Raw genomic sequence first — 13,485 nt, 5'->3', positions numbered from 1 at the left:
ACTTTTAAAGAACAAATTATGGCAAAGACCAAAAAGCTGGTACTTAAAATACAGGTCAGGATATAAGGAAACAGGTACTTTGATGCATTGCTAGAGAGTACACGTGGTACTGTACTAATATTGGCTCCTCTTTATTATATGGGCCCAGCAAAGAAATTACTCTAATATTTTAATAATAGAAATAGTTGTGCTTCACCTCAGATAATGGTTTGTTTTATCGTAAGGATATCTGAAAGTCTCATAATTAGCTGCTTTAAAATTCAGTTAATTTTGTGTCCAAATGATACAATGGCACATATTTTATGTGCCTTATGCTGACTTTATTTTATTGTGTTGTATGTAATTTAATATTTTGCCTTATTTTAATAGAGTGTTATGGTATAAGTAAAAAGTTCAGACTTAAATAAAGAAAATGGCATGCTTTGGAAAAAATACCATGAAGGACCATTTTAAGGTGTAAAATTTAGGTAAAATATAAATCAACTCAAGAAAATCCAGTCAAAAGCCAAATAAAGCTGTATTTTGATACTGTACAAAAGAAAATTTACATTCCTAACGTAACTAGATACATCTAGGGAAAAATTACACATCTCTCAAGAAACACAATATTTAACATCTTAGATCTATTTCTGCATTGCAGACTGATACTGAATTTTATACATATTTATTTACAATAACTTAAAATATTTTTTCATCTCTGGTGGATATTTACAAAGTCAACAGTGACTATATTTCACATTTCAACAATCAACAGAATTAACCAGTTCAGTAAGACAGTTAAGATAATGGCTTACATGCACCAATAAATATGATCTTAAATGTGCGGTTTTTTCTTCACCTCTGGAAAAAAAATAGGTTTCACTAGTCCTAGATTGAAAGGACATCACTCAATAGACATAATATTTTCTTCATGCCTATCATGTTTAAATTTTCACCAGCACCATTCTCTGAATACTTGGGTTGATGCTGGTGAAAAAGAAGAGCTGTTGTATACATTCCATATCCTTTAATTAGGCAAACACATGAAAGTAGGATATTTGCTGTTTGCTTCTCCGCTGTGACAGCAATGAGACTACTTAATACCAAAGCAGTAAAAATCCTTCAGAAGTTATATCTCAGGAGAGCTAAATTATCATGAGAAAAAAGTGGGAAAATAATCTTTGAACTGTGAAAACTGGTTCACTGAAATATTTAAGTGGAATGTAAAACCAGCATAGTTTTGAGAGAAAGAATAAAAATATTCACTGTAAAGTAGTTGAGGAACTTATTACAAGTGTATAAAAAATCACCATAAGGATCACAGATCATCTCACTCAAATTCAGTTTAGATAAAACTTAAAACAAAACTACACTGGTAATTGTTAGAGAACAAATCTTTTTTTAAGACAGTCTAATCAATACATTACTTTTTAACTAACACCTGATATGGGAAAATAATATATAAAACTTGTTTGGAACATCAGTTAATATACACATTTTTAAAAAGTCATTATTTAATAGTTTAAATGAATCTTTTAGTTCTTACTGTTCTATACATTCATAAAACCATTATTTTAGCCTTCCTTAACCCAATTATGTTTTTTTGCAAAGAAAAATACACCTACAGTGATCCCCTACATAAATCATGTAAATAAACTGAACCATTTTAACCAATACCATATTTATTAGAAATATTTGCAGTTACGAATTTAAAGAGATGCATTTCCATATTTCTCCCTCTATTTTATCAACAAAAAAATCCAAAACGTCATACAATATAACAGTTTTAGAAATATTCCCCCCTTTAAAATTGAATACTGATGACAGAAACCTTAATTTGAGTTAAAAGGATATAAAAATATGCTATGAAGAATAATATTTGGACGTAACCTTTAACTGGCATTTTTGCTGGAAGTGTAAAATTTTGACATTTTACTAATACAGGAAAACCTCAAATGGAATCGTCTAGTCACTGTGTACCTATTTTCTAGATCAAAGAATCTTTTAATATTTATTTTCCCCAGGTTTAGAAAGAATCTTTTACATTAAGGGGCTTCATTCCTTTATAGTTAGGTACTTTAAAACTTATATTTGGTAGATACATTTCTTTGGTAAATTTTATAATTACTGATGATGTAAAGAATTTCCTCAGATATAATTAATACTGATCTGTTGACATGCAAATACAGCAAAGCGGACTGATATCAATTCTGTACTTGGGGATGAATAGTCCCATTGAGTTCATTTCTCTTTGAAAATAATTTTTTTTTATTAGACAGATATACAATTAAAAAAACAACAAACACAACTCACTTAGAAACTACACCCAATTCTATTTTTTTTGCTAAAATCATAACAGACATCTGAATGTACCTGAATTTGTAAACATGAAAACATCTCAAAAATGAGAAACAAAACATAGACTCTACATTTATGTACTATGCGCCAGTTATTTCACAGCATGCTCAGCTTACCACTAAAATTCTACCCTGCATTGTTTGCTCTCATATATATCACTCATGTGACTAATGGCTAGGATCACTTTAAACTAAAAATACTGAAGAAACTGAAGTTACCAGAATTTTACTGTTGTTCAGTCAGGTTTAGAAGGAATGTTTCTACATGGATTGAGAAGGCCAGGCAGTGATGACTCCTCTAATTCTAATGGCATAATAAAAATTCTAACATGGTTTAAGTGCACATTGGATGACTCTATGAATAGTATTTCCTATGTATGTTCAGTACCAATATGATATATCCAATAGAAACACATAACACAGGTAATACTAAAATTTATGTCTTACATTATCAATGTGATAACTTTGGCAATGAAAAATTGTATTATTCTGCTGACTCATGATTTTATTAGCACTGTTTATTTTACACTGCATTTCATCTTTTAAAATCTGGTAAATATTCTAATTTTTTTAGAGTTTAAGCTATCAATTTCTGGCTGTTTTTTTAACTTGTTTCTAAAAAGCGTTTTTAAAAAATCAAAGTTTTACAAATAAATGTCTCAGCCAACTTAGTGGTTTGAAGTATGATAATAATCATCTAACTTGAAAGATAAAAAGTTTCATGTTCAGACTGTTTAACATAGCCATTGTATAGAAAAGTTGCCTTAAAATTCTTAAGAGATTTCCCACCCACTGGTATAATCTATTACACTTTTTAATTGTATAACAAAAATGTAACTTTTTGTTTTAAAACATAAAACAAAGCATACTTCGTAATCCAACATAAAAAAAGCAGCATTCCTTCTTGCCAGTGTTTGATAAATAGTGTACTATCCCCTAAGGACAGATAATACACTTTTTTCTATTAATAAATGAACATGCAGAGTTAAATGAGACAACTGATTGTCAACAAATAAAGTACTCAAAAATGGACCCATACAAACCTCACAAAGTGAGGTAGGAAAAAACCCACCTTCATTAAAATAGTCACAAAAACAGTGCAAAGAAAACAATCTTCAAGAAGTTATTCTCTACTCCAGTGTCTAATAAATAATTACTTTAAAGCTACAAAGTGGAATTTGAGCATACATGTTTTAAATTTTGAACTTATATCTCTGAGACTACCACATTTAAGACATTTTATACTGTATATACACTTTAAATGACATCATGGTCACTGTTTCATTAAGGAATCATAAGCTTCACACTATAAACCTTTTTCAATTACATAAGAAAACATTGTTTGCATCAACAGTAAGCACAAGTAAGGTTCAATCTCTTTTTACATTATAAAATTAATGGAATCAAATTTATTTTATCTTCACATTGTACCTCCATTGTGCAATACAATTAACATGCCACTTTGGTGACTATGAAAGCTGGCTGATTAAAAAATTACATTAAAATAGATAGAAACACTGATCAAAGCCATTTCACTGGGTTTATTTTTACTCAAGTACATCCCCAGAAATATAATTAACTATAAAATGGCAGCATACAATTGTTATGTGGCAGAAAATAGTAAGGCATAAATCAGAATAAATAACGTATCTATCCTTAACATCTGTGTAATACCGACATTTCCAACACTTCGTCATCCATGTTTATTATTCTACATTTTTTTCTGGATGTAATACTTTCCTTAATGTGATGTATTTGCTAACTACTAGACCAAAATTGTAAAGAAACTGCAGAGGTGGAGAGTGTTAGGTACAATATTTACTGTAGCATGTGTAAAGGGAAGCAGGAGAGGCAGTGGGGTGTTAATATGCATTGGACAGGAGATGAGGATTTGATTCTGGCTCTGCTTCTTAATTATGTAACCTTGACCATGTCGCAACTTCTTTGAGTCCCATGTTCCTTAGGTTGGATGAGGGAGGGAACATGTTGAGAGACTGAACTAGATTATCTCTAGGGTCTCTTCTAACACAAAAATTATGATTCCTTAATAAACAGACACAGTAGAGTAGGAGGATAAGGATCAGGTTATAAAATTACAATCACCACCATCCAGCTTCTTAAAATATTTTCATATTTTAAACATTACTTCTAAGTCAATTTTTACTTTACATTTTTGTTTGCTTTCTAGTAGCATGATTTTTAATTAATTTCATAGAAAAGAGTTCCCAAAGCCCTCAGATATTCTTTGCATTTCTTGATCTAACCTGGCACAAATGGCATCAATCACATTGTTATAATAGATAACAAGTCTTTTATCCCAAGTAAGTTTTTCCATAGATGGCTAGACTTTTTAGTAGAAATGAGGAACTACAAAACAAAAGGTTGTTAAAGGATGAAGTATTACTGGTGAATATTTGTAACCAAACTGTTGTATGGCTATCAAAAAACTTGCAGATAATTTGACTTATTGTTTGTTGAACTAATTCATTCCATTTTAACTATATCTTTTATAGGAAATCTGTTCTAAGGGTCTGAATATGAAGTTTTAACTAAAGGAAATGATTCTTTTGGTTCCAAATCACTTTACCTAAGAGAAAGAAACACAAATGTTACAGGGCATCAAACAATAACGGGTATGTATACATACAAAATACATACATAGACACGTACAGATAAATGAAACCCTCTAAATAAGGTGAAATGTTTTCAAAACCAATTTTACTTACATAAAATTTCTAACAAAAGCCAAAGGGAGAGAGTGTTTTATTCTATTTTATTTATTATAGCTTTGTTATATTTCTTTTGTGCTTTAACTAAAATCATGTTAGATTTGGATGCCAATAAATGCATCATTTGTTGAATTAAAAAAATTCTTCAGCACTTCTTAATAAATTAAGAGTTCCTGCCACAATGTCACTGATCTCCAGCCATGGCGAAGATCTCATTCCCTGCTAATAAGTACAATGTTCCTTTCCTTTTATGCCTGAAACTTTGTTTTTCTTAGTGTGTCATAGATATTTACCCCTTGTTTATTTTGGCTGTTTTAAAATTCTTTTCATTTATCTGACATCCCTTCATCAAATTAAAAGAAGGGATATCCAAAACACTTCTGTGATATACGTAGGCACACATACACACACAAATCAATAAATCATCTACTTATCCTCTTCTTGCTTTACCCTGGGCTTTGGCAATGTTGTAGATGCTAGTTCAGGTTCTAGTTTTCCATTTTCTATGAGCTGAAAAATGTTACCACCAAATTCAAACAAGCATCTCATTATTCTTTTATAAATATTCTAACCAAAAATCCCTTTTGAAAATTGCTCTTTTAGTAGCAAAAAAGAGAAAAAGGGAGAAAGGGATTTTCAGGTGTGAAAAAAACAAGAGGCATTTTTCTGGTTATTTTATTCATCAAAATCTATTGTAGGTATATGGGAATTCTATATTTTATGCATGATTTTTTTTTTTGTAAACCCACAACATCTCTAATAAAAAACTATTGTAATTTTACTTGCTAGAGATAAAATTTCAAGCTTTGTTAACTTGAATACTTGCTTTCTATAAATTATTCAGTACATTTTTCTTCAACAATAACAAAGTAAAAATGTCTAAATATACAAAAAGCATTAATAGATCTGATATGGTTTCTGAAAGGATAACTTAAAATATTTCAAGTCACAATAGAATGATTTTCAGATATCCAATATAGTTCCCTTCTATTTCAAGCCTTAGTGCCCAAGACTCAAAAGAGTAATGAAATCTTATCCAAGCAAATAAGAACCAAAAAAAATTTTTTTTTAAACTTATAATGCTTTTTTCTGTAGCCTCTTAGCACAGTTACCAAATGTTACTTACATACATTCAACATCTAGCTTACTGGCATGATTTAAAAGTTTTATAAAAATGAGAAACTTCTGCAGATATATGATTATAAGGTACACAAGTTGCATTACAATAAACACAAAGGCAGTGTGGTCCTTTTAGGAGAAATCAAGTCTGTACCGCCTGGTAGAAATGTTCTATAAAAATGTGTCACATTGAAGTGTCAGTGTTTTCAGCCAATTATCTGTCCCTGATGTATTTCCTTGGAGTATATAATCTATCAGGATTTCAGATCCAGAATATCTGACTGAATTTAGGTACATCTAGAAAGCAGCTGAAAGGGTTTCTCCAATAGTCTGACATCACACAAAGTGGATTGAGAAATCCCTCTCTTTACCTGAAGACGTACTTGTTCTACTTTCAGTCATTATCAGCTCACAAAGAAAAACAAGCAAACAATATAAAATCAAAATCAACCTCCATACACAAAATCCCCCACAAGCAAAACAAAAGCCACTCCTACCCCCAAAAAACCCCAGCACCAAAAGTGTCGCTCATTCCTGGAAAATAGAACATACTCCTCGGATTCTCTGATTTGTTATTTGTTCAAACTTTAAGGACATAAATGACCCTATGTCCTTGGTAAGAAGGAGGGAAGACATGTTAATTATGACTATAGAGTGATTCAAAGTGCAATATCAACTACACAATCAACTTAGAGCCCCTTCCCCCTCTACGCAACAGAGGGGCCACAACTTAATTTGAATGCCTTAGTAATTGAACATCTATGTCCTCAAGATAAAGGAGATGGAAAAAAGGATATGGGGAAAAAAGGGCTACCCTCATTTAATGAAAAAGTGCAGCAAGCTGCTACCTTTCCCCATGCTTCTCAAGAAAATGATTGCGCAGACTCTCAGAGAAGCCCAAAGTCATAGCAGAATCTCTGAGGCACTCCTGGTTAAGAGAAAAAAAATATGATCCAGTAGTATTCATAATTCTAGTGATTAAGTGAACAAACCCGTTTTGTTTTTCAAACAAAGCCAAAGAATCATTTTATAGGGATCATATACACCATTTCCTCTAATATAACCTCAATCTCACAGTGTTGAAATGGGACCGATCAGCCTACAATGGATTGCACATCACCCAAGGAGAAAGGAAGGCATGGAAAAGGCATACATTTTATACTGCTTCACAAACACATTTACAAGGGGTAGGTGAAGAAGATAAGAGTAAGGGAGGAAGAAAACCTTATTGCTGTTTCCATACAAAATACAGTATGAAGATAGCTAAACTAAATAAAATCTGATTATGATGACCAATATTTTCACAATGTGGGATGAAGTGTCTTCTTGCACGATGAAATGTTCAGTTTAAAAGGAAAGCAGAAAAAGAGAGGATGTCGAAACTACACCTGGGATATTAGCTGCATATTAAAACTTGGGGATCGAGACTGCTTAGTTAAAGGGACTCCTGGGCTGAGGAGCTCTTTACCTTCTCCAGCTTGACCTAGCCGGTCTTCCTGTAGACTGATGGTTGAATATCGATTAGCACTGTTAGCTGCTAAATTAGTAACTCCCTCAGTGCCAACCCCAATGCTGGTACTTGCTTGACTGCCATTTACATAGTCAAATGATTTACTTGAGGATGCACTGGCTGTCCGGATTAAATTTATACTATTGGTTTTTGGCACCACCTGGCCAGCAGGCAGACTCAGGTGTTTCTTCATCGGTGTCAACTCAATAGAATCTACACTAACATCAGTTGGTTGCTGTACATACTGCTTGCGAACTAATGAATCTCGAGGGCTCTCAGTGGATTTGATGGCAGAGGCTGTTTCTTTATCCTTGGCTGAACGCCCAGTTGCTACTTTCCTTAAGCTTCCCCTCTGAGAAGAGGTTGATGGTTTGGTCCCAGTTGGCTGACTGCTGAGGGAAGCCCCTGATGAAAATCCTTCATCTGCATCATTCGGGTTTACAGACTCCTCTCCTCCATTTATACCCTCAGCACCTAAAAAACAAATCAGACAGACTCAGCAATAGCTAAAATAGGAAGCACTGTGAATAATAACTTAACACTGACCTTCTCTGTTGGGTAATATTTCCATAGGTTGGCAATGACCCTACTATCAACACTTCCCCTAAATTATTTAGGGGAATAAACCTTAATCTAATATGTCATTCATTCTGTTCATTCAGCTTTCATTAATCCAGCTCTTGTAAAACTACCCACAAACTAACTTAGTATACTATCAAAATTTAGGCACATTAAAAAAAAAAACAACTTTAGGTAAAATACACTCTTTTAGCATAAATCTTTATAAAACACTGTCAATCTGAGATGACCATATATCAAACTGCTTTAACATTAAAAAATAGAATTTTTTCCTCCCATCTTCCTGAACCTGCCTTAACATAGATGATGCTAAATTATGCAGAATTACACCCAAAAATCATTTATCCATATACACCAAACTCACATTAGCTACAATAAAATTTTATAGTTACTCAACAACCATCTGCTAGTATATGGTTTCAGAATCTTTAACATGGAACTAGTAAACCTTCTAACTCAAAACTAAACTCTGCATTGCTTCCAGTAACTTAAATGTATTTTGTCTTATGTATGTATCTACTTACTGTTTTCCATATATTTTTCCATATTTTCTTGATCAATTAATGTAAAGAAAATATTTGCCTGATTATCAGGCAGCAGGGTAGGGAACCAGCAAGTATATTTAAGAGGGATTTTTATTTTCTTATTATTTATTTCCATTAAATTTAAGTTTTTAGCAATGTGTGTGTTATATTGTCATAGTAAAAAAAACCAAAACTATAATGTTCCACATGTTGCATGCAAAAATCACAGTTAATGAAAAAATCCTTATCTTGGGATTTTGTGGAAAGAGAAGTATATACATATTTAGCTTGGCATTTTCAGAAAGCCCAATTCTCTTACTGAAAATATGATCAACATTCTCTTAGAAAGTACTATATTTGCTGCTTTCAAAAAGCGATAGTGGTTTGCTACCTCACTAAATACATTTCCCAAACTGCAAGGAAGTTTAATCTGAATCTACGAAACAGACATCAATATTATAATTAAGGTACAGTGTTAGGAAAGACAATTCTGAGCATATTACTTTCAGATACAGGTTACCTATGTAAAAAAATACCTATGAAATATTTAAACACAATCTTTTATTTAACATAGTACCTGGAAAAATAAAAATATTTTCTTAGTTATATTTTTTCATATGGATTAGTTATTTCCTTCCTTCCAAAGGAATGAAATATGCTATCCTTAAAGCAAAAGGAACTTTTTTGTTATATCCAGCAGTTTAATAATCTTTATCATGCAAAGCCATATGAAAATGCATTTACCAATACAAGTAGCAGCTGACACCACTTCTCTCAACCCCTTCTTTAAAAGAATAGTATATAATGTACCTCAAAATAAAAATTTCAAACTGTATTCATATTGATACCACCTTTGTTGCCCAAGAAAAGGTTATTGGTTATCTGTTCAGAATTGGTAATAGTAATATAAAACTAGAAGTGAACAGAAGTGTATCACTGGGTGTATCTAATTAGGAGATGAGACTGAGAGACTTAGTGCTAGCTTTTAAACTTCACACATGCATATGTGATGCCCAAGCAATATGGCCATAAAAGAGATGATAACAGGAGCCACCATGCAAGAGAATCTACTGACATTTTATACACTAAGAAATGCTGTTTCATTGTAATGGAACACTGACTATACTTTAGTCACAGACATTGTCCTCAGTTTAATAATAATTTTAATTCCACCTTTAAAAGTAAAAAAAGGAATGTTACTATATAATTAGAAAAAGGTGAAGGAGTCATACTCTCTTCAATGTCAATATATAATAAACACAATTTTGAATTTTAAAACCATTTAAAACAGCTTTCTAGAAAACTAATTTTCTTTTAAAGGAAAAAGTCAATATTGGGAGCAAATGTGGCTCAAACAGTTGAGCACCTGCTTCCCACATGGGAGGTCCTGGATTCAGTCCCGAGTACCTCCTAAAAAAACAAAAACAAACAACAAGCAAATGAATGAAAAAGCCAACTGGGGGGAGCCTATGTGGCTCAGTGGTTGAGTGCTTGCTTCCCACATATGAGGTCCTGGGTTCTAGCCCTGGTCCCTGGTTCCGGAAAAAAAAGGTCAGCGTCAACCAAAAGCTCCAGTAGACTTCAGAGTTATCCAAACTTTTCATAGATTAGTAATTTCCTTCCTTCTGTTTAACAACCCTCAAGAAGTAAAAAAGGCAATTATGTCTCATAACTTTTTTCCTTTCTAATTTTCTCCCTTTGTGAAAACAGTACCATTTATGATCCAAAGAAGAAATAACTGAAAAGGATTTTAAATGAACCTTTCTAATCATAACTGCCATTTCTTATAAACATTATATGAAATTAATCTACAATTAATCTAAATTAAAAGGTAAAACTAGTTTTTAGAAATTTCAAACAAACGCAAGGAACTTATTCTTATTTCTCCTTCTTTGTGGCTATATCCTCTACCAATTAAAATTTTTACACATGATAGGAAATATTAAAATTAACTATGATTTTGGTTCCCTTTTCAAAGTGTAGGACTTTTAATAAATTGGAAGAAATGTTTCAACCCAATACCACACTTTCTAGAATTTTATCAACTGACAATTAATATAGTTCTACCTTTAGTACAAATACTCCAATATTCTAACATTGGTAGTAGATAAATCTCAAGTGGCTCATTCAGTGAACAAGAAATAGACTGTTGTTCAATTTAGGCTAACTTTGAATTCCACATATACTTATATTCTTGTTTTAAAGCACTGCTACAAGATTAAAGTGACTCCGAGGGATAACATAAAGAGATACAGAAAAAACAAAAAAGAGAATGTACCATCTTTCACAACCATGTAAAGAAGGATCTCTGCAAAAAAACCCCACCAACTTCTTTGGGTCCCTAGTTCATGCACATGCAACACTGTTAAATGAAGTAATGTCAGTTAGGACAAATAGGCAAGGAAATAGAGGGTAGATTTAGATTCTTACTGAGCATGCTCAAATTTTTAATGTACCAAAAGAGGAAGAGACCTTCTTAAGGTGGAAGGTAACTGCTTTATGTATGTTTTGTCTTTAAAATAAGTAAAAATATGTAACCTATTTTAAAATTACATATTATATTTCATAAATTAGTGTAAAGGTTTCCCAGCAGCAACACATTAAATAATGAAAAAACTCTTAGGCCATAATTCCTTCTTTCACAAAGCCAATTCCTATGGTAAAACATGCAAAGTGTCAAGTAAATACTTTTTAAGAGAGAAATTTATTTTATATAGATAGTGGTAGGGAGGAGGGTATAAAATTTTCATTTTGAGATAGCTACACTATAAAAACAAAGCCCTAGTAGGATATCTAACATCAAAATAATACATTTTAATTCCATTTTGGAACTATATAGTACAACCATTATTTATAATAAACAACAAAATATAGTATGTACCAGACTAGCACATTTATGTCAGTAGTTCATTACTTAGACTCAGTCAACTTAACCCACAGTTTATAAAAACTCTATCAATAATGGTAAACACTATCAAACAGATAAATTCTTGTTAATTGACCAACTTGGAATTAGTTATAAGTTGGTTGGCTCCAATTCAGTCTAATTTTTCAAAGATAATATATTTAGATTTTAAAAGTCTCTTCACAGATTTTTAAAATAATAAGTTATTATGTAAATGAAGTTAAATCTAATAAGGCTCATGTCTATTGGGTGCATTTTTCCTTTCCTAATGTTAGAATAAACATGCTCAGTAATGAAAAAATTCCAAGCATTTGCAGACCTTTTGGATACAGGCCTCTGCCTTGTTAGTAGCCATGCCAAGCTGTTCTTGATCACGCAGGGATGCAGACTCCAGGCCAGCACAAATGGTAACTAAAGATTGTACCTGACCTGGTGCTAGGCATAGAGGGGGGTGTGCTTTGCAAAGGAGCTAATACACCCTGGGGTAGTGGAAACACACACTAGAATGGAAAGATGTTCTGCTTGGGGATAGAGAGCCAGGATCCTGTTCCAGCAACTGCCTCACTGACTTCTGCCTCCTCATCTCTGTCCTACCCTCTGTTGTGGCTGCTGCTGAGTTGGGCTCCGGCGAGCCATGCTCAGGGGTCCTGCGCACCAGCACCTCCCCCTCTTGCACACGTTTGATCCCTAGGTCAGAGGAGCCGTGTTGGATCGGGGAGCCAGGAATACTCGAATCAGCCTCGTTTGAGAAGTCAAAGCCATCTGGGATTCAACATATAAAATTTTAGTGCTTTTGTGCTGCTCTATTCTTTCTGAGCATTTTGACCCAGGCAGATAAGAAAATGTATATATGGATATGATATAAACACAAACACTATTTATATAGTTACATGTGTGTGCACTGGATGCACACACATAAGGCAGCAGGATGAACAATGTGAGGTTTGCAAATGAATAGGACAGAAAAATAGGGATCATTAAAATGGCAAACTATTTTAGGCAAGACAGGCTGACAATTCAAGTACCATATGCCTATGAAATACTGCTGGAATCAGCATTTACAAAAAAAGGAAAAGCAAAGATAAAAATAGAAAAACAAGAATCAATTCTTTTACAGATAGGCTGTATTATACTGTTAGTTTGGCCAGTTATGTAGTTTAATCCCACAATGCTCATACATGCACCTTTTTTCAGTACGGTAAAAAGCTTAAAGAAATTTCTTTCCTATTGTTAATATTAGCTCAAAAAAAGGCAAAAATTAACCTGATTTTATTTTCTGTTTTAGCATCATGGAATAGTCTAAATAACTTTCTACTTAAAAATATATATAAAAAATATATGTAAAATATTAAAATAACTAGGCATTTAAATTAAATCTCGGTTGCTATTTTAAAGGCTAAAAAAAATTAGTTTACTTATACAGAGTACTATCATATCATGTAAAAACAGTGATAAATTTACTTGAATTTATAAATGTGATATGGAGATTTTATACTCACCTTCTCTCCTCCATCTATGACGACGGATTGAAGCTGTTGTAATTGCAGTCCGAGAAATCCTCGGCACTGTTGGAGTGACTTCCACTTTAAGTACTTTCTGGCCTTCTTGTGAAGAATCAGGAGCATCAAATGGTAATGAGTTTTTCATGGCATTAGCAACCTAAAATGGTAATATAAGTCTATGCAAATTTAAAATAGATATACTGTTTATGTTTATTCTATTCCTTTGTTTCCAAAAATTTTAAATAATGTATTTAAAAATTGTATTTTAAAAGTACAATGTG

General features: G+C 32.6%; 1 protein-coding gene across 13 annotated transcripts in view; it reads right to left on the bottom strand.

The window, feature by feature from the left end:
- Positions 1-493: 493 nt before the first annotated feature.
- The window catches only part of HYCC2 (hyccin PI4KA lipid kinase complex subunit 2), a 128,628-nt gene continuing 115,636 nt past the window's right edge, over positions 494-13,485 (bottom strand). For 7 of the 13 annotated variants that reach the window (XM_058300395.1, XM_012525323.4, XM_058300389.2 and 4 more), the window contains 2 exons: positions 13,202-13,361; positions 494-8,168 (listed from right to left, as the gene is read on the bottom strand). In XM_058300395.1, coding sequence (XP_058156378.1) covers positions 7,567-8,168; positions 13,202-13,361 — 762 coding nt within the window. In that variant the 3' untranslated portion in view covers positions 494-7,566. Of the gene's footprint in view, positions 8,169-12,296; positions 12,465-13,201; positions 13,362-13,485 lie in introns of all 13 variants that reach the window. The other 6 variants (XM_004458915.4, XM_004458914.5, XM_023588902.2 and 3 more) reach the window with 1 other exon arrangement.

This window comes from Dasypus novemcinctus, chromosome 7 (assembly GCF_030445035.2).
Source record: "Dasypus novemcinctus isolate mDasNov1 chromosome 7, mDasNov1.1.hap2, whole genome shotgun sequence".
Classification (NCBI taxonomy): domain Eukaryota; kingdom Metazoa; phylum Chordata; class Mammalia; order Cingulata; family Dasypodidae; genus Dasypus; species Dasypus novemcinctus.
Note: the sequence above shows the minus strand (reverse complement) of the source record. Positions and strands in the feature narration are given on the sequence as shown.